Raw genomic sequence first — 26,639 nt, forward strand, 5'->3', positions numbered from 1 at the left:
AGTGGTCCCCAAATTTGAAGTCCCACAGTTCTTGCTCTGTAACTTCCAGATGCCCTGATCCCTGTTTGTCTTGGCTAAGGCTTCTGGAAGCCATCTGGGGCTCCAGTTTGAGAACCACTGGGTTAAGTGCTTACACCTCTCATGAGAACTGTTGTCACTTAATATGTCAGAACTTTGGTAAGCCACTTTTTTTTGTTCTTCAACCTTGATATCCCCCTGCCAACATGCTGGCTAGAGCAGTGGTCTCCAACCTTGGGCCTCCAGATTTTCTTGGACTTCAACTCCCAGAAATCCTGGGAGTGGTGAAGGCTTCTGGGAATTGTAGTACAAGAACATCTGGAGGCCCAAGGTTGGAGACCACTGGGCTAGAGCACTGGTTCTTAACCTTGGGTTACTCAGGAGTTTTGGACTGCAACTCCCAGAAGCCTCCACCACCAACTGTGCTGGCTGGGGTTTCTGGGAGTTGCAGTTCAAAAACATCCGAGTAACAAAGGTTAAGAACCACTGGGCTAGAGGACTCTGGGATTTCTGGATAAAAAAATAGCTTCCTCACAATCTGGTTATATTTGGAAAACTAAAATGTTCTAATCCAAATATATTGAAACTCTTCTGACCAGACTTTAGAGGCTATCCTCTTGGCAGAAAATTTCTGTGTAAAACAGAAGAGTCAACGAACCTTGTGCAGAGACTACAGTGTGAAGCTTTGATCTTCAAACAAACTACTAAATAATCTTTTTTTCCGCCTAGAGTGACCTTTAGGCCAGATAGGCGGGGTATAAATAAATAAATAAATAAATAAATAAATAAATAAATAAATAAATAAATAAATAAATAAATAAATAAATAAATAAATAATTTTTTTCTTTTTAAATCGTAGTTCACGTTGCAATATCACTCTGGCTGAAGAAACCAAAAAGAAGGTAGTGCCAGCCCTCTAGTGTTCAAAAGGCAGAAGTTACCCACAGCAGTGTTATTTACACAAATCTGGAAGTGCACAACACAAATATAGTTTGAGCCTGTTGTACGCCTATCTGTAAGTCAATTTCCCATAACCTGATGCGTGTGACCCTGATCAGCATCTTACCAAACATCAGTAAGAAATTCCCACCCCAAGTCCCTCCCATTGCACAAGAAAACCTTAATGAAGGGAAAAACCTGCTATCTGTGACAGCAACACTTGTGGCAAGGGTTATGATGATTTTGCTCAGTGAATACTTCGTAGGATACTGACCTGTAACTCCTCTCAAATTCAGCCAACATGGTGGGGGGTTGTACTCCAACCTCTGGGTCACAAATGAATATGTAAACTCCTTCCAGAGGTCCTGGTGATGTGACACAACATGAATGCCCTGGCTGTGACCTTTGCTCTGTGTAGCTGCCCACATTCAGGTCATTGCTTGCCATAAGACAAGTACTCCATGGAGGAAAGAACAGATACATGCCTGAACTCACCTGTGCAGTAGCAGCTTGATTCTCAGCAAGACTACTCACAAGTTGTGCATCACTGGAGCTTCCCAGTGTTTCAGTTCCAAATACAGAATGGGTCAATATCTACCGCCTACTTAAATTAAATTACAGCCAGCATCCTTTTGCTGTGCGAAAAGCAAGAATGAACAGCACAAAACGCAATCATTCCCAGCCAGGTTCCATTATGTTAATATGGAAGTATATCAAGAAAGGAATTAAACAATGGCATATTCTTACTTCTAAATCCTGGAAATAGAGCCATCTGGCTGAATGGAAACGGCAGGTCAGCATGATTTTCTGACCTCAGAGCTTGAGTGATGTTTGGGGAGGAATTAAAAGGTGGAGCATGTTGGGGCTGCCAACTTGTGAACTAGGCAGGTGGGGGGGGGCCTCCCGTGTTTGGAATAGATGTGCAGCAGATGGCTGGGGCAGCTTTGCCCACCAAGGTGCTCCTGCAATCTCCTGCTTCTTTCCTCCCATCCACTGTAGCTTCAAATACTCCAACTCGGCACTGTAGCAGATGGGGGCAGATGGTTGCAGCAGAGAATACAGAGGAGAGGCCATAACAGCTGACTTTCTCCCTCACACTGAAATCGCAGTCCATCCTTCCCCTTCGGCTGTAGGATTAGCAGATGGCCGGCCTAGCTGCAGAAGTGCTGACCAGCAAGAGCAACCTGAGAGGAATTTCCTGGATTCACAAATCCTTCGATTATGAGCTTCACTAGGTTACCATAAGTACTGCTGCTGTGAGGCTGTGGCTGATGGTTGATGCCTGGTAGAACAATGGATGGGGCTGGCAAACCTGTTTACACAGATTCTTCGTGTAAAGACAAGAGTGATTCGTACAAAACCAAAAGAGCAGTCAGGTGGGAATCCAAACACAGTCAAAGTGAGGGGAGGTCTAGCAGCAACAATAATTTTGATTATGACAATTGTGCGATAGTCAACTTACTGAAATACTGTGGATGAATATCTGCCTTTCTGCTGGTTGATGCAAGTTTTTTCTTTTTTCTTTATTTAAAAAACAGATACTACCAAAATCTTAATTCAAGCATCCTTTTTGGATTCTGAAGCTAATTGGGGTTCGACAAGCCAAATTTACCTTACCTTAGATCTTTTTACACAGTTTTTTAGACACTCATGTTGGAGAAGCAGCAGCCTTGCTTGGGTACACTTCATAGTAATCAGACATACCAGCATTAAGCAACTTAAGGTCATCTTCATGCTTCAAAAGCTTCACTTCTTGATTTTTGGTTGTGGGACTGCTACTAGGGCCCTGTAGCATTGCTAAGGTGGGGGATAAAAACAGGCAACTCTAACAGGCCAGTGTTATCTATGAGCAGCTGCCTAAGCACAGCCACTGAGAGAAATGGACAGTATGTCACATGCCATACCTTCAAGCAGCATTTTTGAAAAGAATAAAACCATTGAATGCACAAATTAACCTCTTTGGCTATGTTACTTGGAAATGTAGCCCTTAGTTTGCTGGTAAATGGGGGAAATGGTCCTTGGCCTTGTGGAGATCACCAGCCTCTGCACTAGAGAAACAACCTGACCAGGTATGTGACACTTTTTCATACCTTCAAAGGGCAGTGAACAACTGTTTTGGATACCTCTAAATTCTAAAGTGAGTTGAGTGGCTACCTGGGACATAGAATTTTTTGTAAGGTCACACAAAATGCCACCCCAAGTTTATTTGTGAAACACCAGGATCAGGAAGTTTTAAATTAGTGACTTTGCCTATAAGTTTTGATGACATCTGTGTGAGGAATACTCCAGTTCTTCCCACAAGACCATCTACGTTGGACTTGTGCCTCCCATCAAACTGTTTTGGAGAACCCAGTGGCAAAGTGGCCCGAGGGCACAGAAGGCAAGACCAGGTCCCCAGGTGGGAATCAGGAGGCAGAGACAATGAGACACACCTTGAAGGAAGAGTGGAGATAGTTTGGCAGTACCTGGGCTTCAAGGAGGAGGAAAAGAACTACAGTGGTGCCCCGCATAGCGACTTTAATCCGTTCTGGATTAATCGTCGCTATCTGGAATCGTCGCTAAACAGAACTAAAAACCCCATAGGTTTCGTTTAATGCGTTCCTATGGGGCCCAAACTCACCGTTCAGTGAAGATCCTCCATAGCGCTGCCATTTTCGCCACCTCGGTAAGCGAGGGCAGCGCGCAAAAATGCTTGCGGCGGCCATTTTGGGCACCCGGCAGCCATTTTGGAACCATCGATCAGCTGTTCTAAAAACATCGCAATGCGATATTTGCCCATTCAGAACATCGCAATGCGATCGCATTAGCGATCCCAAAAAATGGATTGCTATGTGGATTCGTCGTTAAACGATGCGCTCATTATGCAAGGCACCACTGTATTTGCCCTCAACAGATGTGAAAAGGGAGGACTCAAAGAAGTCCCCTCTCATCTTCTGTGCCCTTAGTGAGGACTGGCTGCTGCAGGACCCACAGACAGCTGAATGGTTCTGCTTCCCTGCAGGTAAAGCATGTAGGGGTGTGTGTTCTGGTTACAGCCCAATTTGGACTTCCACAACTTCAGCACAGACACCCAGGTGAGCCTCAAGCCACTGAGCCCACCCTGACCCAGAGGCAATGCTAGCGGAGGAAGCCCCACAAGCATCAATGGCAGAGACTCCAGAGGCAAGAGAAACCTGTGGGACTCAGGGGCTTGCAGTGGCCTGCCATTACCAGCCCTTCTTAAAGGGCATCAGTTTACCAAGGTTAGTGTGGAAATCTAGACCACAGCCACAGACTGTGCAGGCCTAGTGACAAGAGCCTGGGCTCGGCTGGGAACTAAGTTCTCCTGTGGACTGTCGGGATGGGGACAACCAGGTGCCCAGCTTAACTTTGCACTCTGTTCTCCTACCCTAATTAAGACTAGCCTGAGTAGCAATAAGTGTCTGGAGTTCATGAAGCCTACAGTATGGCTGAGGAAGTGCCCCCAGTCATTCCCAGCCTCAGCAGGAGTGGCGACAGTCACAATCTGAGTAACAGTTTTTCTCGTTTTTTTGTCTGCTGCTACCTGTTCAATATAAAATGTATATCTGTTTTAATGGTAATTGTTTGAGCTGCTAAGAAGCCAGTACTTGGTAGAAAGTTAGTACTGAGTTTTAAATTAATAAGTATATCGCTGAATCATTGCATCAAGCATATGAATCACATGCAGCAAGTGGGCAGCAACTGAAATTTTGAGGAAAGACACAGCTGAAGGCAACTCACTTTTATTGACACATTATGGCAAAATAAGGTTTGCCAGAAGTTTAAAAAGAACATTTGTCATAATAACAACTAGGAAAGTTTCTGTAACGCAGAACATTATTGAAAGTTCAAGAAAACATACTTTATAAACCCAGGTAACACTCTTGTTGTCTCTTTTTTTTTGTACAAAATCTGAAGTTCAAAGGAATAGACATAAAAGACAACACAAAAGTCCCTGACCATAATAGAAATGATGTTTTCTATAGATCCTAATTTGAAGAGCAGAAAGCACATAGGAAACATACTGCAGGAACTCAGACTTCTCTTCCATCTGTATGTTTAACCTAATCAGGAAAAGGTACACATAGATAAATGTTTCATAACATTTTGAAGGCAACAACATTTAAAATAACATGTGGCCAAAATGTTGATTATGAACCAAATGTCTTATGAGTCTGTGGAAACACATCTTTTTGGTTCAAACAAAAGTTGTGTTAAAAGCAAATGCACAAATAACCCCATTAAAACAACCTTTGTTGCTGGGGCTTTTCTGTCCATAAGGCTACTGGAGCACATGGGCATTTTCCAGTTGTTGTTAGTTTCAATCAGTATATCATTAATGAATTCTGATGTTTTTGTTGAGTCTCAGAAAATCCAGGCCACGTCATAGTTGCACAACATAATTTCCATAGGAAATAGCGGTAGTGGCAAAGGTCTCATCCCAAAGGTGCTGAGGTCGGGAAGCAGATACAAAACCCTAAAATCACAGTTGTTTGTGTGAAGGTGTCAGAATTCTGTTCCTTCTCCTCTACTACATTTAACTGTAGAAGTAATAAGATGGCTGTTATTCATCACAGTTTGGTTTTACCCTATATGACATCTGGCTATAGTGGAAAGAGAAGTCCAAGGATTACACTTACAATGCAAATCTATGCATGTTTACTCAGTGGCACATTTCACTATGTTTGGTGGGGGTTCTTTCTAAGTAATTATGCATAGGATTACAGCCTCAGTCCTGCCAGAACTTTAATCCTTTTGACATAACAAAATATAAAGCAAGAACATGATATTGGGACAGTAACTCTATCTTAACAACTGCTCCCTTGTGCTATGTTGCCGTTCGTTTTTCAACAGCAGCATAATTAGTAATGGAGAATATAAAACCCTATAAAGATATGCAAGTGAGTTTCCCCCTTCTTGGTGGGGTCTATATACTGTACGGATCTGGTGTAACATCCTGTTACATCACCCTGGAAACCTTATTCTTAGAAAGATTACATCTGTCTCAGTGGCAACTAAAAGAGAATTATATTTTGTACTATAAATTAGATTTAGTTTGCACATATCAGAGGTAGTAAATCCTGTTTGTAAATAAATTTGGCAAACACAAAACTATAGGCAGTCGGATGGCCATTTTGGAGTATGTTGTGTGCGTTGATACATGAGATTAGTCTCTGCCAGCAGCGGTATCCTTGTTATTAGGAGTGCATATTTCCAGTTTAGATGTTGTAATATGCTAGCAGTTAGAGACAAGTCCCCCCTCTAGCTTTCCTTTATGGCCTTTCATCTCTTTAAATCTGCTCTGGAGCAAATGTGTCTCAGGCATCTCTCTATGGGACTCAGACATATACCAAAGTTTGTCTGGTGACTTGGTGTTCTAGAGATGCTCCTTCACTGCCACTCTTTGCACAAATGTACTTGAACTCAAGAGTTGCCACATTTGTCAGGGAAAACTGAATGTCAAAATAGACAGATATCTTGTTTCCCAAACATGTCAACAACCTTACCACCCTCAATAACAATTTGAGTTAAACATTTCCCAAACATTGAAAGAAAAGAAATGGAAAAAAAACACACCATCTTGACAAGGACAGGGAACCGGATAATTGCATAAATTTAAGTACCACCCTCACATGAGGAATACACAGATAGCTAACAGTAATGATGTTTCACATAGTAGAATATCTAAATAATAAAGTTCTTTAATCTCTGTAAGAATAGCTGTCGGTTTTCAGCAAAGAGATCAGGCAGAGAATCAAATTTCTGTGCAGATTATCTTTCTGAGGGTCCTTCAGATGCCTAAAAGGTGCTGTATCCCATGTCATACACAGGCATGTGCACATGATGAACCTTGTCAGGTTAAGCAACATAAAGTATATCCCTTAAATTACACAGCCTGCTCACCAGGTAGCTCTGAAGACTCATTTATTAAAAAGTTACAGGGGAGAGGGAATGAACCAAACTCAGGATTCAATGTCCCCTGTTCTAGGTCTCACAAGTTATTTATATCCGCAGAGATGACAGTATTAGAAACATATTCAGTAAGTATATGGTCAGGAAATTTGTGCACGGCACTTTAAGGGCTTTACATTAATAATCAAAATTAATTATTAAAAACCCAATGAACTATTTTCTGATTAAACACACCACTCTATATTTTGCAAATTGAAAAGGTAAATATTTGTGAGTCAGGATCTGTATGTTGTAAAAATACTGCAATTTAAAGTGAATTTTGTGCTCACCTACGTACCATTCGTTAGTACTAATACTCAATACTGTTAAAGAATTGGAAAAAGAACAAGAGGAATCATACTGTTCTTGCATTTGATATACTGATTGTTTCCATGCAAAATATATGACTGGGGCAGAGACAGAACCAATACTTCTGAACAAATACTCGGATGCAAAATCAACAAAATGAACCTTCTTAAATATGCTTTCATAGAGGTCCCTCATTGCAATTCATATATCTTTCTTTTTAAAATGTATATACAGATTATTCAGGAGGCGAAGGTGGTTAACAAAATTACTATAGAAAATTAAACCAACTAACATTCATAAACAATTAAATGTATAAAACAATACAAAATATAAATCCTGTGTAAATTATATGTGCTTATCTAAACCCAAATGTTTGAGAGCACTAAGACATAATTCCATACAAATATTTTCTTTGGAATAGATTCATTTCAATGTAATATTTCTCCCAAAGCATGCTCAACAAAATTATTGCATCCTCATTGCTTGCACATATTTCTAGAATTGTTGACCATTTCGAAAGTAACCATCAAAGGCTGGATTCTCATACCAGATGGGTAGCTTTGGATTTTACCAATTGTTGACATCCAACATCAACTTGCTTTCAAAGTTCCTGTCCCACCCAACTTTAAAAAGCAGCTTGGGATGCAATGTAGTGATACTGCAGAAAGACAGAATCTCCTGCTGTGAACTTGGAGCGAGTCTCATGATTCTTGGGACGGAAGCTAAATGCAATTTGTCATTTATGAATATCACAATAATTTGTAGTTCTTGTTATTGTTCTTAACCATAAACCTACAGACCATATTCAAAACAATTAGTAGTTGGTATAGCTTGCCAAGTTGAAAGACAACGGGTTCAAAAGCTTGCCTTGATAACAATTGTCCATATCTCAGACCTGCAATTTTAAACCACACACACACAAAAGTATACCAAAGGTGCATTGCATAAGGGTGACTTCAACGGACACTTCCCCATCTCAGTCAGATATCAAGCAGATCCTCTCCACTTTCATCACTCTCAACAGTGAGTTGCCTTGTCCACCATTTCTTGACTTCTGATCCACAGGAAGCTGCATCTGACATGGGATTCATCTTGCACACAACAGACTTCATGGTTGTACGGCCACCAAACCGTAGATTGACTGAAGACACTGAATGGCTTATTGGCTTTGGAGCTAGGAAGGCAAACAGAAGGCTACTTACTACTGCAGACTTTTTTCATGCAGGCCAAACAATCCTATGAGTTGGAGGGGAGACATCATGGTGGAGAAACTCTTGCTAAGTTCTACTAGCTCTATTCAGTTGGTGTGGAAGTAGCAAGGTGGCAGTTTTCATTGCTATCTGTTCTGTTTTCTTACTTCCCTTTTCTTTTCCCATTTAGGGCAAGCATCATGTATGTTTTAAGGAGCAGGTGAATTAATAGTTGAACCTTGTTTTATGGCAGGCAGGCTGGTGTTCTTTAAGGAAGATAGACCTTACCCCCTCCCCCAACCTACATTTCAACATTAATCCTAAAGACTCCTCAGGGAAACTGTTTCTTATAGAGCAACACTTTTCAAACTGTGTTCCTACCAATCTGATGATATTTCCCAGAGGCTCCTCAGTGAGAACATATATAATAGAGAACTAGTTTCTTAGGAAGACTGTTTGTTTACCATGAGTGGTCCAGGTTCCTTTCAATACACAGGAAATCTGCTAATGATGCATATAGATTTCAAAACACACAAAGTGTTGTGGAAAGTGTTCCCTGATGGCAGAAACTTTGAAACTTACTGCTATAGGTAGAGATGGAGCAGAATAAGAGAGGGTTATCTATCCATCTCTGTTCTCTATGAGGGAACATGCTCTCATACCCTTTTGGGTGTTTTTCTGACTTGCGTCATTACATAAAAACTCTGAGTTACATTTTCCAAGTTCATTTGACATTTGCATCCTTTATGATACTCTTTGTGGGCTGGATAGCTCAGTAACTTAGCTATCTGGCTGTGGAGCCAGAGATGGGGAGTTCTATTCCCTAGTATGTCTCCTGTGAGTACAGCCAGCCTGTGTGGCTTTGGACAAGCTGCACAGTCCTAGGGTGCCCCCAGAAGAAGAATGAACCACTTCCGAATGTTTTCTACCTGGAAAACCCTGAAAAGGGTCTACAGAAGATGGTATTAACTTGACAGCACATGTTTATTATTATGACAATCTTCTTCACCTACCTGATGGCAAACGCCACTGCCCAAACTTGCGCTGAGGTTTACCAGCTTCAGTAGAATCTTGTCTATACCCTCCTCTGTCAGAAAGTGTTGGACTGAGAAGTTGCTGCTGACTACTTGTCTGAATACAAGGAACAAGAAAACGAGAAGATATCAAATACACTTTTAATGACATATGGCATAAACTTAATGAAAACAGTATCTTTTCATTGTTGACCCATTTTTTGGTTGTGGTTTAAAGCAAAAAAAAAAAAAAAAGCAAAGTGTGCTGCTTATATACCACACTATAGCACTTAAAGCAATTTCTGGGGGGTTTACGATTTAATTATGCAGGCTATACATTCCCACCCCCACCCACCCCCATAAGCTGGACACTCAATTTACCAACCTCAGAAGGATGGAAAGGCTGAGTCAGCCTCAGGCTGACTAGGATTGATCCTGGGTTGTGATCTTGGCTGCAGTACTGCAATTTAACCACTGTGCCACAAGTGGTTAAAGGCTCTATTCTTTAGATTCACTAGAACATTTATATTAATCACTGGTACAAAGATTTTAGGATAATCTGTGACAGCACATGATAGGGCGAGCCCCCGTCATCTTCACATTGGTCAGATCAGGCTGATGAAAGAAAGTTTGGTTGGACTTGATGTTAGTTACACCAATTGCCAGCAGTCCATAGTGTCAATGGATGGGGAGATGGGGGTGAGGCTCATCCTGCAGTAATGCGATGAGGTACCCATTGCTGCCTGAAGCATGGGCTGCCAGGGAAATAGCTTTGCCATCAATAGTACCGTCTACAGAATGGGTTCATCTTCCAGGGCACTGGAACTCCACTCTGACTTGCAATCAGCTTCTACTGATATTTTAAAATTGACATAATGTTGTATAATTTATGGTGATGGTTTTAGCTATTTGTATACTTAATTGATTTTAACAGATTTCAGGGCTGCATTTGGCTTTATTTGGTTTTAACCATTATATGGCTACATTTATTTTTACTAATTTTTATTGTTTTCTGCAGCTATCCTGAACACTATATTAGTACTGGAAAGGAAGGGTAGAAATGTCTCAAATCATTGTCACCACCATCATCCTAATCTGTAGAAAAATGGAAAATGAATAGAAAAGAAGCACCAAAACATAGGAAAGAGAAAAAAAATCTCAAACATGTGGGCATGTACTACATCAGATTGAGGACCAATGTAGCCACTGGTAATGGTGCAGCTAAAAATATTGTAAAATATTGTAAATAGTCACTGGCACCAAAAAAAATCCAAGATTGCTGTGTGAACACCTAAACTGAATAGTCCATAAAAGAGACTGTGAATCAAGTCAGAGCAAAACCAAATTGCTCTGATTTAGCTTGCCAGTGTAGTTGCACCCTTAGACAAATTCTTTGCAATGCTGTGATTGTGGCACTTAAAGAAGATTTGAGTGACTTTGTTGCTTAAAGAAGAATGTGTTCCTGCCTTCTGGAGTAGGACATACACTGCTACCAAAAATATCTAGGTCAAGCTCTAGAATATTCTGAAGATGCTCTGCACAAGGTCAGATTTTCTCCCTTGTGAGACTGTGCACAGACCATGAAGAAGATTTTATCTATACAAGGTACTGGTTTAGACCAATATGTTGAGAATAAGGATTTGAACAAAACTATACCTCAGGCTGTGTATTATCTTGGCTATTAGCGTTCATATCCTCACTTGGTTGTGTTGTCTCAATGCTTGGTGGATTTAGGAAACGGCTAAGCTCTTGCTGTTGACTTTCTCGGAGACTGTGGATAATGCTGCAGGACTGCTGTTGTTTCTGTAAAAATACAATATGAAACACGATGTATTTTTAATGTAAAAGTCATTTTGAAAAACTGAGGGCTGCTCCTGTTTGCTTTTTTCCACATTCCCTTGATTTTTAAAAAATAGTTACAAGACACTCTTCTTGCGCAATCACATTCACACAGCTTGAGGTACCATTTAATTTTGTTCCAGTCTGCCTTATCAGACTATTTAAAGAGGTATTTAAAAGGAAATGGTCAGTTAGAAGAAAATAGCTCTTATAAAGCTCATCTAGAGGCAATCGAAGTCAATTGGTTTTAGAGATTTTCTTAATTCGACACTAGACAAGATTAACCAGATTACAGCAGAAACTGCCTTAAAAAAAATCAAGTGTGACTTTCATGTTGTGCTATGTTTATGTATCAGTGAAATTGCATCCAAAAGGGATCTATAATGGTTGTAACACAATTAAAACGACCTGCTATATGAACTGGAAGTACCAGATTTACTAATGTGCCTACTATCTATAGATAGTATTGGTATAAAAAACAAAGCCAAAGAGTTTTTGACAAGGGCAAGCTCTTGTTGACTTTTCAAAGAGGCTGTAGACAGTGCTCCATGACTGTTATTGCTGTAACAGGAACAAGTAATGTTGTATGTTACATTTACTACAAGAAGCTCAAAGCAGCTCCATGAATTCCAATTTTTATCCTCAGAACAGGGCGAAGAAGTCATTTAGCTGAAGAGCTAGTGACTAGCCCAAGATCACCAAATAAGCTTTATGGGCACATGGAGATTTGAAACCATGTCTCCACAGTACTACTCTGACACTCTAATCCGCACACTCATTTTCAGCTTCAGCAAATAAAAATTGGGAAAACGATGCTCCCTGTCTCTTCTTTTCCCCTCCCTAAACTAGGGAGGGGAAATAGAACAAAGAAAAGAACAAAGCATTATTTCTAATGGATCACCACAGAACCTCATACAGGAAGTGCTCATTTTACCAATGTTTGTATGAGATGTATCAGTGCAAAAACATACCAACCTATAAGTTGATTTTCAATTGTTGAAATGCAAAGTAGTGAGATGTAGAAATAGGTGTAGTTAACAATAATTGTCACACATTCAGAGGTACCAATCAACTTCAGAAGATGGCCTCTAAATAGTAAGCAGAGTACTGCCTTGCTGGTTCATCCATTTTTAAAATGTGTTTCTGATGCAAAGCTGCATTCTTCATTTGAAAACACTACAGTGATGCTGCTAATGTTTTGAATTCATTCCTGTTCTGTTCATGAAATTTATGGCTAGCTTCTGTTTCTGAATCACTGGTGCTGCAGAATTTTTTTTCCTACCCAAATATAGTTACATAATTAGAAACAAAACAAATTCTCATAAGTGAACACAACCCTTTGGTTTAAGCAAGAAATTTTATTTTACAGTGGGGTTCACCTTGCTTTGAAATGCCTTGAAGATTTTCAAGCGGGCAGTTTATATTTTATATCCCCTACCCCCAAATGCCAAATGGGCTGCCACTGTTAATCTCTTTCCTCATTTTCTCTTTGTTGTCTTTCCCACTTTCAAAATGTAAACTGTAAACATCTTGGGAGTGAGGACCTGTCTTTTATATTGACGCTACTACATAAAGCATGTATAACCACAGTGCTAAATAAAACATATAAACAGGAATAACAACAACAACAACAACAACAACAACAACAACAACAACAACAACAACAACAACAACAACAACAACAACAACAACAACAACAACAACTCTTATGTTTTAAAGTACTGAATATTTGGAGAAGTGTGAATGATCCAAAGCTCTCTCAAAATTAACAACACTTGTTTAAGGATGAAAATTATGTGGAGTATGCCCAACACAAGGACAACTTACTGCTCTAATGCGCTTCAAGCACTTTTTCAGCCACATGCGTATGGTCTGCTTGGCTACTTCTTCTTCTATGGTGTACTCCAGTTGTTCCCTGGCAAGCAGTTCCTCAAGTTGAAGACTCTTTCTAATGTCAACAGATCTATATGAGAGCATGCTAGGGGAAAAAAAATAATGACACTAATAAGCAAAAGGAAAAACAGAAGGTTATTTCAGTGTTGTTTATAGGAACAAAAAGTGGCTGTAACATACATTTCCTTTGGAAGATATGTTTATTTTACTCTTAAAGGTTTATCTGATAGCTCTGTGATCCAGTGAGAATTTATAAAATGAAGGAAACTGAGAAACTATGCAGCCACCCCATTAGAGAGACAGGAAGCAAATGTCAAATGCGAAGTGGAACAAACCACATTCTGCATTGAGGGTTACAGGATCCTGGCTGGATAAGACCCTAGCCTAGTGTCCTGTTTCCTATAGTCATCTGCCAACTATCTAGGGAAAGCCCACAAGAACAACACTAGCATTTTCCAGATGTCGTTCACCAGCAATTGCTTAGTTATCAGTGGTAATCAGCTGGAGAATGCCAGCTGGCTTTTGGGCTGCGTAGAAGAAGTACATCCAGCTACTTCATTTGCTCTGCTACTTTCATTATGGTTTACAGCTCTTATGATGAGAGCATCAACAAGCATGATCTTGCCCAGAGCCAGCAACCTTCACTGGGTGGGATACCTTTTAAAAATAAAGTATTTCTTCCCATGAAGTGGTTGGTCCTATAATGCCTTCAATTAGTCCTTTTTAATAGCCAATCTAATCAATTTCATGCATCCAAAATGCCACCTGATAACTGTGGTTATTACGTGATGACTACAGTAGTGGGAATTGGCTAGGTGTATTTAGAAAAGTAGTTTTTAGTAACACGTATTTCCCTAATTGAGTATTTTCTGCAGTCCCTATAAAATGTCTATATTGCCAATCTGTTTATATGCAATACTTCCAAAGCAATTGTAATTTATTTAGAGTCTAGGCCTACACATGTCTATTCAAGAAGTAAGCACTGCTAATTTATGTAAGGCTTGCTCCCAAGAAAGTGGGCCTTAGTTACAGCCTTACTTGTTGCTTCCGTGTGCCATCCCATATACCTCAGTACATCATGGAAGGTTACATCTCCACCATTGTGCAGCCTCTCCATTTCGTAGCACATGTGTTTGAACAGGAGCTTGTCCTTATCGAGGTCCACTTCCAACCTCCCACGCAGCAACCTCAGCAAAAACTTGACACGGAAGGTAGGAATCACTCCCTAGGAAAAAAAAGGAATAACCATGCTGTTAATGTCATGAGGAGTTTCAGGCTATTAAACAACAGTACATGGATGTCAGTGGTTGCAGGTTCAAAGTTCAGCTGGGGCTGGCCCTACCATTAACTAAACTACGACAGGTACCTCAGACAGCACAATAGTAGGGATGGTAACCCCGCTCCCATGTTTTGGCTCCCCCACGTACTGTGAACAATCCCGTGTTCTCCCCCCCATGCAATGAACTACCACCAATGTGTGGCTCCAAAATGCCACCAAAAGAAGCACAGACCTTAATACCTTATTCTGTGCCTCTCTGTTCTGGTCCTGTGGCAAGTCAACAAGATTGTCTTCAACAAGATCTGGATGCAAGGAGCACTACAGGTACTTTTTTGGGGGAAACGTCTCCCACTGTTTCTCATCAGCAAAGATCCCAGCAAGGTCTTACGGATAAAAACAGCCAGCATAATTGAAGCCAAAGGATGTGGTGTGGATAGAAGGATTAAAACTAGGCCTTCTTCTGGTAGCAAGAGGAAGTGGCTGGTAGCTGTCCCCATGAGGGTAGTGTGTGATGCAGCAGCAACAACAGCTCCTGTGGAGGACCTTGTGACAGCTTTTTTGAGAGCAGCAGTATTCTGATTATAGGGATAATGATGTACTCCCTGAGTAGCCTGAGTACTCCCCCCGCCCCAGTCCAGCAGACATAATTCCTGTGGAGCACTGGTTTTTGGGCACATGCCAACTCCCGAGCCTATAAAACAGGCTGAAGGCCAATGGTTTAGCAGTGGTTGTCATAAGTCTCCCTTCATTATAGAAACTAAAAGAAGCTAAGTTAGGAAGGCATGGGAGCAGGAGTAGCTTATCTCCTACACAGAAGAGGCAAGACCTGTTTTATTGAGAGGTATATAGTATACAGTTGGATCAATATGCCTGGGAAAGATGATTAGTTCACAAAAAACCAAACAAACCCCAAAAATTATAAACATAATTAGCTCAAGCTCAAGGCCAGGCTGAGAGAATGACCAGTATTAATCTTTAAAGCAAAAAAACAAAACAAAACTCTTCCATGACTAAAGTAAGCAGTGATATGAAGGGAAAATTCACAGTTTTTGCTAACTTAATATACTCCCTCTGAGCTTAGCTTCAGTCTTCACAGTAACTAGGGACTGGAACCCATTTTGCAGGCAACACAATATTGTTCAGACTAGTCCTGCTGTAATACGAAATATTTCATGGTGGCTTGGTTTTGAATTGGTCATTAACACCTATTAGCTTTACAAAAGATTTTCTATTGGTTGGGATAAGAACTGGCTTATTGGTAGCCACCAGTATTTTTTTTTAAACTCATTTTGGGGGCATTGCTATGGACACTCTTATGATGAATGTTTGAGCTTCAAAATTTACTACTCCATCAATGTCAATGTTATTCCTAAAAGACAGAATTTTGCAATATGGAAGCATTTGTCCAACTCTTTTCTTACTATAGGCCAATGCAAATGCTGTAACAATTTCAAAGCTCACATGTGTCGGAGCATACAGACTGAAAGTTACTGAACTTAGAAGACTCCTTTTCCTGCTCCTCTTAACATGAAATGAAGGTTGACATTCAGTTCTGTTAAGAAATACAATGCCCTTTATTTGCTTTTTCTTTCAGACAGTTCATTCACAAGGCAAGTACTGAAGAGAACTACATGAAATCTCTTACCTCCCTTTTATCATCAACCATGTTCCATATAATTTGAAAATGTCTAAGATCATTATAACTCAAGAGTTGGTCTTCCTCCGTGGAATAAAATAGTGAGAAATTTTCCACTATTATAGCTGAAGGAACAAAAACAGTAAACACATTTTGAGAGTGTTGAATTTATATGCTCAGTGGTAATAACTAAAGAATAATTAAGGAGTGAACATTCACTAGGATTCATAAAGCTGGCAAAATGAACAAATATGAATATGCCTATTTCATATTACTGTATTTCATAATAATGCAAACTATATTTAGTAACGTGGGATGTGGTGGCACTGCGGGTTAAACCGTAAACCCTCTGGGCTCCAAGGTTGAAAGATCAGCAGTTCAAATCCACGCAACGGAGTGAGCTCCCGTCGCTTGTCCCAGCTCATGCCAACCTAGCAGTTTGAAAGTATGTAAAAAAATGCGAGTAGGTAAATAAGTAACACCACGGTGGGAAGGTAATGGCGTTCCGTATCTAGTTGCGCTGGCCACATGACCACGGAAACTGTCTTCGGACAAACGCTGGCTCTGTGGCTTGGAAATGGGGATGAGCACCGCCCCCTAGAGTCGGACATGACTGGACAAATTGTCAAGGGGAACCTTTACCTTATATTTAATAATTCATACTATTATACCTAATATGTTGATATGTAATCCTATGTATATATTTATATAAGGTAATTTAATCTATTAGTAATAATTACAATTCAATATATTTCAAACTAAAATCTGGCAATATTCTACTGACTTCAGTGGGACATGAATGAGATTCCAGGAACACAACTAGAAAAGCATAAAGGGCTTCCTAAGCACACAAGTACACTCTTTTTTTACCCACCAAGTGGGGAATATTTGTCTTCTTAATGGTATCTAACTGCAAGTTAGCTTTCTCAGTGAAATATATTTATTTCTTTACTGCTGAACAAAGAGCAATATTTTAATTTTCCTTTTAAAAATAAAAGCTGAAATCCTGCACATACAAAATGGGAGGAGAGTTATCCTGCAGTGTATTTTATTTAGAGAGTTCGAAAGTTGAGTGAACTGACATTCCTTACATTTAGTACTCTTTAATGAGTGCTTTCTCCCCTGTGGACTCCCTCTTGGGGCTAGCTGGCAACCACAAGTTGTTGAGCTTTCTCTGGGGGCATCTTTCCTGTGGATTCTGCTTCTCAGAGCATTTGCTTAGAATTCATTCCTTCATGCTTAAAATGCCTTAAAACGCCTACTGGACCTTTGTGGGTTCTTTTATTGCTTTCTTCTGGATTCCAAAACTTTATTTTATTTATCTCCTCTCTTCTCACATAACTCATTGTCCATTTTCTACATTCTCTAACTCCTCCCTTCTTCTTGACACTTCATGGCTGCTAACCAATTAGGCTTAAGGGGCTGTAACCCCTTCTTCCTCTCTTAATTCTCATGAAAGTCCAGGTGTTTTATCTTTTCTCCAATTAGCTCGGAATGAATCTTCCATGGGCCCCTTGATTCAACCTTCAGCTCTATTTCGAATCATGCTTCAGAAAAACACTCTTATAGCACTTAGAAAAACATATTCCAATGTCTCTCAAATCATCTTCACACAGAACCTGTCTGACTCCATCTTATATTTCTCTGACTACATGTCCTATAATCATTTGTTTGTTTGTTTGTTTATTATTAGATTTTTATCCCACCCTTCTAGACAGGAGTCTACTCAGGGCAGCTCACAATATATTGTGCACAAAACGGATTTTAAAAAACAACAACATCTACAGTAATAATATAATCAAGATGGGAAGATAAACAACAAAAAACCAAGAAAAGTAAAAATCAAGTATTGGCAGGAAGGAAGGCCTGCCTAAAGAGCCAAGTTTTTAATTGGTTTTTGAAAACACCCAGCGAGGGTGCCAGACAGATCTCTGGCGGCAAGCTGTTCCAAAGTCAAGGGACCACTGCCGAGAAGGCCCAGTTTCTTGTTCTTTCTTTCCAGGCCTCTGGAGGAAGCGGAGAACAATGGAAAGTGATGATGAGGAAGATTTGGTAAAGGATTGAAATTTCTTCCATTTGTACAGGTAGGGTTTCCTTGTGGATGGTTTTTTGGAATGATGAAGGACGTTCATTAACGAGGGAGAATCCTCCATGCTGCCAGGTGCAGAACAGGTAAGTCCGGGTGTAGGGAATTATTCTGTGTGAGAAGGTGTGGCAGACGGGGGAGACGGTGGATGTCTGATGAGAGACTGCAGAGAACTGGGAACCAAGTCTGTCTTGGCCACCAAAGCGCTATAACGATGGCATTGGTTTTGTCTTGTTGTAGATGGATGACAACTTTGTGGAGGAGAGGGAATGGTGGAAGAAGGTAGGTAAGAGTCTTGGGCCAACGGCGGACAAACACGTCTCCCTGGGAATGTTTTCCTATTCCTGCTCGGGAGCAATACAGTTGACATTTCCGATTTGCTCGGGAGGCAAAGAGATAAGAGAGTCGGTGTCCCCCATTTCCAGCATAGTTGCAGAATACTGATTGATCTAGTTCCCACTCATGAGCTTGAGCGTCTGTACGGCTGAGCGAATCTGCTAGGTTGTTGTCCTGACCAGTGATGTGTAAGGCTGTGGGACAGATGTGATATTGCAGACACTACTCCTAGAGGTCGACCACTAGGCAGAGGAGACCTGGGGAGTGGGTGCCACCTTGTTTTAGGATGTAGTACGTCACCGTGGTGTTATCAGTGGCGATCTGTACCGTTTTTCCTTCAAGAAGGTTTCTGAAAGCCTCGCAGGCCTTTATGAAGGCTAGTAGCTCCAACTTGTTTATGTGGAGCAGTTTTTCTCTGTGAGATCATTTGGTATGGACTGAGGGATTTGCAATGAGCCCCCCAGCTGGTGCGACTGGCGTCGGTAGTGACTTGTATTCGCGGGCAAGGTTGTTGGAATGGTCGCACGATAGAAAGATTGGTATGAGAATGCCACCATTGAGGTTGAGGGGCCAATTCTGGAGTGACTCTTAGGAGAGTGTGGGGAGAGTCTGTTAGTGGATCAAATAGGGCCAGAAACTAGGATTGGAGAGATCTCATTTTGAGACACACATGTTGTACAACTGACATCATAGAGGCCATGGTGCCTAGAACTCGTTGCACCATTAAGGCAGGCATCAAGGCATGTGGAGTGAAGCTGTGAAGTAAAGTGAAGAGATTTTGTCATTTTTCTGCAGGGAGGAATGTGTGAGCTCGTGTGGAGTCTATGAGCATGCCTATTTAATGTAGTCATTGTAGGTTTTAATTTTGATTTTTGTTCGTTGATAGACCAAGATCGCAAAGAAGGGCGAGGGTGAAACGGGTGTCTCATCGAGCTTTGCGATGGGAGTGTGGTACAAGGAGCCAGTCATCGATATATGGAAAGACGAGAATGTTTTGAAGTCTGAGGTAGGCAGCTACTGGCACCATGCACTTGGCGAACACTCTTGGAGCTGTCACAAGGCTAAATGGGAGTCTTTTGAATTGGTATGCTTGTGATCCAAGTTGGAAACGAAGGAATTTTCTGTGTGCGGGATGTACCGCAATATGAAAGTAAGCATCTCTTAGGTCTATGATGGTGAACCAGTCGTTTTTTCGAAGTAAGGGAAGAACTGATTCTAGAGTAACCATGCAGAATTTTGTGGTGCCAATGTAGTTGTTTAATAATCTTAAATCTAGAATAGGGCAAAGCCCCCTGTCTTTCTTGGGGACTGTGAAATAGTGAGAGAAAAACCTGGTGTTGTTTTGATAGGTTGTATGGCATCTTTCAGAAGTAAATTTGTTATTTCTTCTTGCAGGGGTTGTGACGGAGGAGTAACAACATGTGTTGTCAGAGGAAGTTCGAAGAAGTGGATGCGGTAGCCATTTTTGATGATGGAGAGTACCCAAGAATCTGTGGTGATGGATTCCCATGCAGGTAAGTGTTTCCAGAGGGCAGGGTTGGTGGTGGCGATCTCAGTCAGAGAGGGGAAAGGAAAAATTTCTGATCATAAAGAATTTGATCTAATAGTTTAAAAGAAAAAAGACTGATAACAGAGAAGGAACCAAGAATAAACTCTCTTTCTCTTTTACTCACAGAAGCAGAATTATGAGACTCTCAACCCAGTGGTTGAAAGAAACTGAAAGGGGATGCTTGGTGCCAAGGTACTTATACGGATGGGGAGGGACATATTCTAATGTGTTTATTGCTACCACAGAAGCTTTAGAATCTTCCGTTGAGGCTCCGCGCAGTCGTGAATAACCCAGGGTGTGATTCACAGAGGCCATGAAGAAGAACCAGAGGTTAAGAGTTTGAATCCTCACTGTGCTTCCTGGGAGAAATGCCAGGCTGAGTGACCTTGGGGAAGGGAACAGTAAACCATCTCTGAATATTCTATACCTACTATACCTAGAAAACCCTGGAAATGATTGCCATAAGTCAGAGTCAACTTGATGACACACAATTATTATTATTAAATATATATATATATGGCAAAAATATGTAACACTTATTTCTACTACCACACTTTATGACTGAGACTTACCCACAAGCAAATTTAGCATTATGTAGGCAATGATGACATAAAATGAACAGAAATACATAAGAGCGCCAGCGTAGTTCCCACAATCTGTTTTCCAGTATGTGCTGTTATCTGGTGTACAAAAAGGAGGCTGAACCTTTAAAGGAAAGCAATTAATTAATTTTATAAAACCATATGATGGCGAGTTTTTTCAACTAAACCGACATATGTACATGCATCCACTTAAGACATATATCACAATGGGGACGCCACAATGGCATTAATGGGACAGCAAGAGCAGCAAGAGTTAAGAATACTGCGATGCCAAGAAAAGAATTAAGGGCTAAAAGTGATTGCGTAGAAAGAGTGGGTTACTGATGTGAGGTGCGGATTTCCTTTCCTCTCTGCCCACTATTTACCTTCCATCCCACTCTAGCTAATTATACTTCTGAGTAAGAAGCATAACTCTGCTGAGGAAAAAAACCACATGGGGGGGGGGGAGGGGGAATCCATCATGGAAGAGTTTGCTAGTGGAATTTGCTTCTATTTCCCATTTCCACCATGAGATGCACATTTTCCCTCTGTGTGTGAGAGAGTCTCTCTCTCTATATGGAGATTATGTGACCTGGCAAAAGATGGATAGACAGATGAGCCCTGCTGCCTAGACTAGTACAGTATCCTGTTTCCAACAAAGGCTACAGTTGCATGCACACACAGCACCTCCGCTATATACTATACTCTGCTTGTGTATTTGTGCATGTATTTGCAAAAGTTACTCTTCTGGAGTACATGTGGACTACAGGATTCTGGGAGTTGTAGAGAAAAAAGTTATTTAATGAATAACTTTTAAACTACTTCACTGATCAGGATGTTTCTTTGTTTTGTCCTCAGCTAGGTAATATCACTGTCCAATTATTCTTAGAAATGAGAACTCTAATAACTGAGAAGTAAATTACAGCTCAGTGATAGAGAACTATGACAGCATTTTCATTTCTCTTCCAAACAAAAAAATTTAAACATTGCTGCTCCCCCCCCCCACAAAGACACCACCATGGCCTATGGGGAGAAGGACAAACTGCACTTAAAGAGCAGAATGCCTTGATACCTAATGCGTACAGAATAGTGTGTTTATAATTCAATTCTAAGATAAAGTGGTCCAAGAGAAAAACAACACACCCTCTGTGCACACACACTGGGACTGCATCAGAAAAATAAGAACAGAGAAAGGATGATGTACAGTTGTGTTCAAAATTATTCAGCCCCCACTGAAATTGAATGTTTTGGCCATTTTGACATTGATTTTGATCATTCAGTCATCTTGCTTACATTTACATGAAAGAGGCACTTGTAGGTCAGAGAAATATAACCTTAAGTTTATAATGAAATAACCACAAATGTCTTTTCTGTGCTCACATCATTATTAGTTTTTATTCGACCCCCAAGTGACATTCAATCTTAGTACTTAGTACAACATCCTTTTACAGTTATAACAGCTTTTAAACGTGAAGCATAGCTTGACACAAGTGTCTTGCAGCGATCTACGGGTATCTTCGCCCATTCTTCATGGGCAAAAGCCTCCAGTTCAGTCAAATTCTTAGGCTTGCGCACTGCAACTGCTTTCTTTAAGTCCCACCAGAGGTTCTCAATTGGATTTAAGTCTGGTGACTGTGATGGCCACTCCAAAATGTTCCAGCCTTTCCTCTGCAACCATGCTCTAGTGGACTTGGAGGTATGCTTGGGATCATTGTCCTGTTGAAAGGTCCAACGTCTCCCAGCCTCAGGTGTGTGACGGACTGCATCACATTTTCATCCAATATCTCCTGGTACTGAAGAGAATTCATGGTACCTTGTACACGCTGAAGCTTCCCTGTACCTGCAGAAGCAAAACAGCCCCAAAGCATTATTGACCCTCCGCCATGCTTCGCAGTAGGCAAGGTGTTCTTTTCGTCATATGCCTTGTTCTTCCTCCTCCAAACATAGCGTTGATCCATGGGCCCAAACAGTTCTAATTTTGTTTCATCAGTCCACAGAACACTATCCCACAACTTTTGTGGTTTGCCCACATGACTTTTGGCATACTGCAGTCGACTCTTCTTATTCTTGGGAGACAGCAAGGGGGTGCGCCTGGGGGTTCTGGCATGGAGACCTTCATTACGCAGTGTGCGCCTTATTGTCTGAGCTGAAACTTCTATACCCACATCTGACAAATCTTTTTTCAGTTCCTCAGCAGTCACACGGGGACTTTTCACCACTCTACGCTTTAGGTAGCGCACAGCAGTCGAAGTCAGCATCTTCTTTCTTCCACGACCAGGTAGCATTTCAACAGTGCCCTTTGCCTTGAATTTGCGAATGATGCTTCCTATGGTGTCTCTTGGTATGTTTAACTTCTTTGCAATCTTCTTATAGCCATTGCCCTTCCTGTGAAGACAAATCACCTCTTCTCTTGTCTTCCTGGACCATTCTCTTGACTTCACCATGTTTGTAACCACACCAGTAAATGTCTAGAAGGAGCTGAGTATCACAGTCATTTTAAAGCTGCCTAATTGGTGCTTATTATGCTTGATTGGTGCTCGGTGACATCCACAGGTGTTTTCAATACCTGATCGAAAACACCTGAATGAACCTCTCTTCTTCAGAGTGGTAGTCTTTAAGGGGTTGAATAATTGTGGCAATGAAGAAACCACAAAAGAAACATTTACTACTGTATTACATAAACAATTGATGTTATTTTAGTTGCATTTGGTTCTTTAAAACGTCCTTGTAGGATTTGATTCTGAATACAATTCCAAATGTACACTATAGTCCCTAAACCCCTTTACAGCATTGGGGGCTGAATAATTTTGAACACAACTGTAGTACCTTTGTATCTGATTTTCGCCTAAGGATATATTCCAAAATATCTCCTGTATGGAGAATAAGTGCAGGGAAATAGCCCCAGAAGGGACCACAGCTGCGATACAAGGATATCTGCAAGTGGGACCTGAAGGTCTTAGGAATGGACCTCAACAGATGGCTAACCCTGACATTTGAGCATTCAGCCTGGAGGCAGGTGGTGCATCACAGCCTCTCCCAATTTAAAGAGATCCTTGTACAACAGGCCAAGGCAAAGAGGCAGTCACAAAAGCAGCAAAATCAGGGAGCTGGACAGGGGACAGATTGTATTTGTCTTCAGTGTAGAAGGGATTGTCACTCTCAAACTGGCCTTCTCAGCCACACTACACACTGTTCCAAGTCCTCCATACAGAGCACGTTACCATAGCCTCTCGAGACTGAAGGACACCTAATCTTAATCAATATTCCAGAAGACATAATGTTGTCTCCATCTCATGCTCTCTCTCTCTCTCTCTCTCTCTCTCTCTCTCTCTGTGAAGCAATTATTATGAATCACAGCTTATTTAAACTGGCAAAGGCACATTTGCTGACATATTTCTCTGAGCTTAACTTCTTAAGCCTTCATTCCTGTAACACAAAGGTGGGCAACTTGTGGCTTTCCAGATGTGGAACTCCCATGATCTCTCACCACTAGCTATGCCATGCTTCGGATTGATTGGAGGTTTAGGCCAGCAAAACCTGGAGGGACATAAGTTGCCCATCCCTGCTATAATAGAAAGAACAAGGAAGATTTGCATGAAGGATGGCAGTAATTCCCCCCCCCCCATGGTTGTTTTGTTAAAAGCACAGGATGGTTAAAGCATATGTAAGATGTCAGATGTTGAGTAACCTCAGTGTTTATCTCTGTTTTATAATTGTGTTCCATTTACCATGCAGTCATGCATGATCTTGTTCCAGTCTTCTCCAGTGACTATTCTGAAGAGTACAGTAATGGCTTTACCAGCTGAGGAAAAATTGGCATGCCTGTTTTAAAATAAATACACACATTTAAAAAAATGAGTTCGGTGTTCCACGAGGACAAATTAGGACAAAAAAGTCAAAGCAATGAAAACTCTTCCTTCTCCCCATGAGCCCCAACTACTCTGACCAGTTCTAGCTCCTGACCAACTCTAACTAATAGTATGCTGACTATTGTGAGAGAGGAAAGATTATGCCTTTTGTGAAGTGATCTATCTGTTTCTCTCTCTGGCCTGCAAGTCATTTCTATCAAACAGTGTGAGGTACATATACTGCTACATATATTGCGATCATATTTTGATAGTAGTAAAATGTGTATTTTGTCTGCCCTCAACTATAATGCACTAATATAGATTCTGATGCTTCCCACAGGATGATGGTTCCAACATCATGAATTTCTTGCCACTCCAATTTCCTGAGGATCTCAATAATGCAAGGGATAATCTATCTTTAAAACAATAATACCGCAGATTCATTAATTTCTGGTGGAATTTTATTTTTTTAAAAAGTTGTACCTATTAATGTTCTCCCCATATTTCACAGTGCCAAACAGAACCACTCCAGCAAAAGCATAGCAAAGCAACAGCAGGAACATTCCTACTATGATGAAAAAGCTCTTATACATGCTGACAACCACTGTCAGCAGCAGCATCTTCAGAGTCACCTGGAAAGATAAAAGAAAGGGAATGGAGAATAGAGTTTGATATAACAGACGTGGGCAAAATAGCCATGTAACTGAGAAGGGATGTGAAGCCAGCAGATTGTCCAGTAAGTCCCAGTAATATGTGACATTCAGTACCTAGCCTCTACTGGTTCTTGTTTTTTTCCAGGATTGAAAAGATGCAAAATTCATTTCCTTGCCCTGAATCATCATCTGTGCAGTCGCACCTATGGGTTTTGTGCCTATGTCGAGTATCTCTAGAGTCAGGCTACTATTTTGGTGAGCTTCCTACCTTCACTCCCTGTGCATACTGTCCTGCTTAGTTCCTTAGGTATTGTGTGCAAGTGACAGCAGGAGTACTAGCACATACAGCTGGGAAGGAGAGCGACTTACATGACTGCATCACTTAAAGTGCCACAGTTATAAGTAAGTAACCTGCTCTCTTTCTTTATAAGTTCTGTGTAGTCATATACATGGGAGAGTAGCAAGCTAAGTTATCAGAGCACAGTCTATGAAACCAAGTCCATCAGCACAGTTCTCAGGAAGTGTCCCCCTTGGCCTAAACACAGAAACTGTAGTGCTGAATCACTGCAGAAAACTGTAATCAGAGAGCGATGTGACAAAATTTCATCACAAGCATTCCCTTGAGGAAGTCATGGTGTGAGTGTGTACCAACTCTTCTAGCTAATTGACATTTGGCCTGTTTGTCATATACATGTATGACAGATGATTTCAAGACAGCAAACCATATCTGCCTTAAACTCTGAAAGCAGACTCTGGGTGAGGCTATATAGTGGGGAAAATGTGAATGGATCCACTGTGAGGTACCATCTAAGAAGTCAGCTGCAGGCCATTAATATACTACCCTTTCTCCAGCTCATGAAGAAGACAGACTGCTAGACAACCCAACATTTTAAAAATCTTTTTACATGTTGGTTCTGAGTATTAACAATTAATTCTGCTGAAGTCTAATTTTAATTTAAAGACGTATCTTTATTTTGGATTGATTTTCTATTTTGTTGCTGTTACAAAAACCTTCTTTAGGTTAATTCCAGAGTAACTTTAAAACAATGTTCTAGATTTTCACTTTGGCAAAATAATTATTCAGACTAGCTTTCTATTCAGGTTGAAGTTTATCTCCCTGTTTTTCAGGACTTTGAATTTACTGTAACAGAAAATTAAATGCAACAGAACAAACATGCATACCATGTTCACCTGATGGGTAACCACTATAAAAAGTGGAGGAAACCAGAAGATCCACTCACATGCTTTCCGCAGATTGAGAAGAACCTGAAAACGATTACACACGCTCCCATCATATATGTGTAGGCATTCTAAAATCAAAACACAAGAGTTGTTTTTGCTCAGTCTTGCTTTTGAACTAGTAACTCATTAACTGCACTTCAGCAGTACCTTTAGATGTAAAAAGAATTACTATTTCATTTTATAGTTTCATTCTTACAAGTTTACAGTTGTTTAAGAACATAAGGATGGCAAATGATCAGGTGATAAAATCTGGAGGCAGGTGCTTAATTAATTAAT

The 26,639-nt window shown here is 40.7% G+C and overlaps 1 protein-coding gene across 3 annotated transcripts in view; it reads right to left on the reverse strand.

Annotated features, from left to right (window-relative positions):
- Positions 1–4,684: 4,684 nt before the first annotated feature.
- Positions 4,685–26,639, reverse strand: part of NALCN (sodium leak channel, non-selective) — a 276,634-nt gene continuing 254,679 nt past the window's right edge. For all 3 annotated transcript variants that reach the window (XM_072994642.2, XM_072994641.2, XM_072994639.2), the window contains 10 exons: positions 26,363–26,431; positions 24,952–25,100; positions 24,349–24,442; positions 20,612–20,744; positions 16,078–16,193; positions 14,221–14,378; positions 13,088–13,238; positions 11,078–11,224; positions 9,422–9,539; positions 4,685–8,392 (listed from right to left, as the gene is read on the reverse strand). In XM_072994642.2, the coding sequence (XP_072850743.2) occupies positions 8,199–8,392; positions 9,422–9,539; positions 11,078–11,224; positions 13,088–13,238; positions 14,221–14,378; positions 16,078–16,193; positions 20,612–20,744; positions 24,349–24,442; positions 24,952–25,100; positions 26,363–26,431 (1,329 nt within the window). In that variant the 3' untranslated portion in view covers positions 4,685–8,198. The remainder of the gene's footprint in view (positions 8,393–9,421; positions 9,540–11,077; positions 11,225–13,087; positions 13,239–14,220; positions 14,379–16,077; positions 16,194–20,611; positions 20,745–24,348; positions 24,443–24,951; positions 25,101–26,362; positions 26,432–26,639) is intronic.

This window comes from Pogona vitticeps, chromosome 3 (assembly GCF_051106095.1).
Source record: "Pogona vitticeps strain Pit_001003342236 chromosome 3, PviZW2.1, whole genome shotgun sequence".
Lineage (NCBI taxonomy): Eukaryota > Metazoa > Chordata > Lepidosauria > Squamata > Agamidae > Pogona > Pogona vitticeps.